Source organism: Geospiza fortis, unplaced genomic scaffold, assembly GCF_000277835.1.
Source record: "Geospiza fortis unplaced genomic scaffold, GeoFor_1.0 scaffold81, whole genome shotgun sequence".
Taxonomy (NCBI): Eukaryota; Metazoa; Chordata; class Aves; order Passeriformes; family Thraupidae; genus Geospiza; species Geospiza fortis.
Window position 1 is genome coordinate 1,339,557 of NW_005054318.1, and position 3,523 is coordinate 1,343,079.

The window sequence follows — 3,523 nt, forward strand, 5'->3', positions numbered from 1 at the left end:
GGCCCCTTTGGTCATGGCCCTTTAAGCATCCAAAACTGAGATCTCTTTCAAAGGATGTTTGATTTCAGTCTTCTCAAATTGAAGATAAGAAACTCACACATTGACTATCCAGAGAACTGAAATTTAAATTTGAATATCAGGAGAATTGAGAAGGATACCCAAAACCTAGGCCTTCAGTACCTTTCAAGAAATCCTGATTAAACTGGCTATGTGAAAATGAGTCTTTTGTTAAGGATCATAGGAAACAGCGTAATAAACTCTCAGCATGGACTGAGCATGTACTCCAGCATTTTCACATTATGGCTGATTGACTTTGCAGGTGTTGAACAAGGAACCTGTTATTTCTATGTCAGTCTGCCTGAAAAGGCCCATCACTTTCAGCCCTCTGTGAGTAAATGAGCAAAAGCCACCCCGTGTGTTTCCCTTACTTTGGTATTTGTTAACATTTGTTAACATTTCTGAACTGTATGTACCCTAGCAGATATTCATAGGTCAAAACCAGAAAAAGCTCAACTCTCTTCTCACATCTCTGCAAAAGCAGTAGAGAAGATTTATGAAAATAGAAACCTGTCCTGATACTTCTCTTGAAGGTATCCAAGGAAGCTTTTCCAGGGAAAAAAAAAATAGGAGACATCAGCACTTTGGGCACAGGTCTTATTGTTCAGCAACAATCACATTTTGCGTGAGGCCACCTCTTCCTGCCAGGAGCCAAAGCCACAGGCAGCAGCACAGGGCCTTGGGCACCTGCCCAGGCAAGAGAAGGGAAGGGACAGGCACAATGCCCTGCTGGGGATCCCTGACACGGAGAGGCCCGGAGATCTCAGGTTGCCACGGGAATTAATGAGGCCAGCAATTGGGAAATCCATCCAGGCAGCTCTGAGACTCCTGGTTCAACAGAGAGCAGTGCTTGCCCCCATGCCCTGCTGCAGCAAGCGGGGCCATGCACTTCAAGCAAAGGGGAGACCACTAATAAAAACTGCTTTTATCTAAACACTTCCTTGAAAAATAATCCTTACAGCTGGTGCTGCTTTTCAGTTTTGTGCCTGTTCTGCTGCAACACCAGCTTACTGGGAGTCCAAGCACAAGCTACAGAGGCCGCCCGTGCTCAAGGCAACAAGGATGGATTAGTCACCACCTTGACTTTTGAGTACATTTCCATATAGCACACACAGAAAAAAACACTAAGGAAGCAGCTCCCCCAAAGGGAACTAAAACCACCAGCCTCTAAAAGCTGACAGACAGGTATTTCAGCCAGTGTAAAAAAAACAAATAAAAGCATGTGTAGGCAAGGGGCAAACTCTGGTCTAGTTCAACTCCATCCAGGGGCACTGCTGCAGAGGACTGTCTCCATGAATCACAACACTGCTCTCACAAGTGTCAGCATAGAATCTTTTAATACTTTACATAAAAAACTGCATACACTATAGTTTTATGTAAACATCATATACATCTCAGTTTTTGCCATGTCAGTTTATTAAAAACAGTCTCAGTACCACTGTTGAGGGAAGAGGGAGAAAAGTAAACAAACAAAAATGGATACATTTGTTCTCTGAACCAGAGAAACAGAAAATTATTTTCACCCAGGCTGGCCACCTTGTGAAAATAAGTTTTAAATAAACCTTGATTCTTTAAACTGCCCTTTAGTACTAAAGTCTGATGTACTCACTGCATAAGTAACAGTGCTTTCACCCATTTTTTTTTCCAAGGCAAAAATATACAGTGGTTTTATTTTGTCTTGTATTGAAATCAGTTTTAAACAAGACCCAGATGAGGTTACTGAGTAAGAATGTTTCCAATGCTACAGTGTTGTATGCAGATGATGAGTGCATTGAGTGTTTAATTTAAACATAAAAAAATCCACCGAGTTGTGCAAAGTAACATCTTTTGAAAATAAACTTTTAAATAAACCCAAATCAACACACTTGCAGGAGACAACATTGAAAGTAAGGAGCAGGCACCAAAATCATAATATGGCAATATCATCCCCTTGCTCACCCTGCCTCATCTGTCAGGAGATGGATATCCAGCAAGCAGGACAGCTCAGCTTCACTTTCTGGCCTGGTGGCTTCTGCAGCTGGAGTCAGTTCATGGCTCCTGTTATCAGCAGGCATCAGTCACTCAGGGCAAGTTCCTTTGCACAACACAAGTCCCACCTGGGCACCCCCTCCCCACCTCACTTTAAATAAGCACCCCCTGCACTACCCCAGTTTGCACAAGACAAAAAAGGTAACATATATACAGGCTTCGCTTGGGATGACCCTCCCCTCCCAGTCTCGGTCTTCAGGGCACTAATTTCCACAGCAGGTCAGGCTCAGGCTGAAACATGTGAGGGAGAAGCAAGGATGCTGCAGGCAGCCTGGGAGAGGCAGCTCCTTTCCCCAGCTCGCCTGGGTGGAGGCACATGCAGGCAGGAGGCAGAAGTCCCTTCGAGCACCTCCGCTCCACCGCCCTCCTCTTGCAAAAGAGAGGAGGCTGCCCGGGAGCAGGGAGCAGCAGGTGTTGGCAAAGGGGCAGAACCGGGTGCAATGATCGCTCAGTCCAGTCTCAGCAGCTTTTTGTTGTTGAGTCCACGACTAACTCGCAGGGGCCAGTGGCAGGAGAAAGCTTCTCCCCACTTTATTCCCAAGACTCAGGGCATGCAATCCCCCCCCTCCCTCCGTCCCCACGGCTGAGCAAGCACAACCCTTTTTGGCCAAGGCTCAAGGAGCGTGCTCCCTCCCTCAGCCCCCACCCCATGCACAGCCAGTCCCTAGCGGAGGGGACGGGCAGATGCCGTGTGCGTGTACAACCCAGCTCCTCTCCACCTGCCAACAGGTGACCCGGGCGCTGTGTCCAGCGCCGCGCTCCAGACACGCCCTATAGCACTTTGCAGCAGTTGATGCAGCCGTTCTGGGTGCCGTAGCGCTTCTGCAGGGCTGCCCGGGTGGCAGTCTCGAAGACCTCCCGGACACCCTCCTTGGTCTTGGCCGAGCACTCCAGGTAGTCGTAGGCCTGGATGCGAATGGCCATGGCCCGGCCGTCCTCGGTGCGCACCGGCTCCTGCTTCATGCGGGCCAGCTCGTTCCGAACGTGCTCGTCGTTCCGCAGGTCCTTCTTGTTGGCCACCAGGATGATGGGGACGTTGGGGCAGAAGTGCTTGACTTCGGGCACCCACTTCTCCGGGATGTTCTCCAGCGAGTCCGGGCTGTCCACAGAGAAGCACATGAGGATGACATCGGTGTCCGGGTAGGAAAGGGGACGCAGGCGATCATAGTCCTCTTGGCCGGCCGTGTCCCACAGGGCCAGCTCCACCTGCTTGCCGTCCACCTCGATGTCCGCCACGTAGTTCTCGAAGACGGTGGGCACGTAGACCTCGGGGAACTCGTCCTTGCTGAAGACGATGAGGAGGCAAGTCTTGCCACAGGCACCGTCTCCCACCACCACCAGTTTCTTGCGGATGGCAGCCATGGCCAGGCTCGCCAAGCTGGCCTTGCCGTGCAGCAGGACGATGGCAGCGCCCTCCTCCCCGCGGCCGCCGCCTCCC

At 50.3% G+C, this 3,523-nt stretch overlaps 1 protein-coding gene across 1 annotated transcript; it reads right to left on the reverse strand.

Annotated features, from left to right (window-relative positions):
- Positions 1-1,375: 1,375 nt before the first annotated feature.
- Positions 1,376-3,517, reverse strand: RHOB (ras homolog family member B). Its single transcript, XM_005420275.1, has one exon. It carries the CDS (start codon positions 3,445-3,447, stop codon positions 2,857-2,859), a length of 591 nt encoding a protein of 196 aa, XP_005420332.1. The 5' UTR covers positions 3,448-3,517; the 3' UTR covers positions 1,376-2,856.
- Positions 3,518-3,523: the final 6 nt, after the last annotated feature.

Coding starts and splice junctions, on each gene's coding strand:
- RHOB (XM_005420275.1), bottom strand. CDS start 3,447: ATGGCTGCCATCCGCAAGAAACTGGTGGTGGTGGGAGACGGTGCCTGT.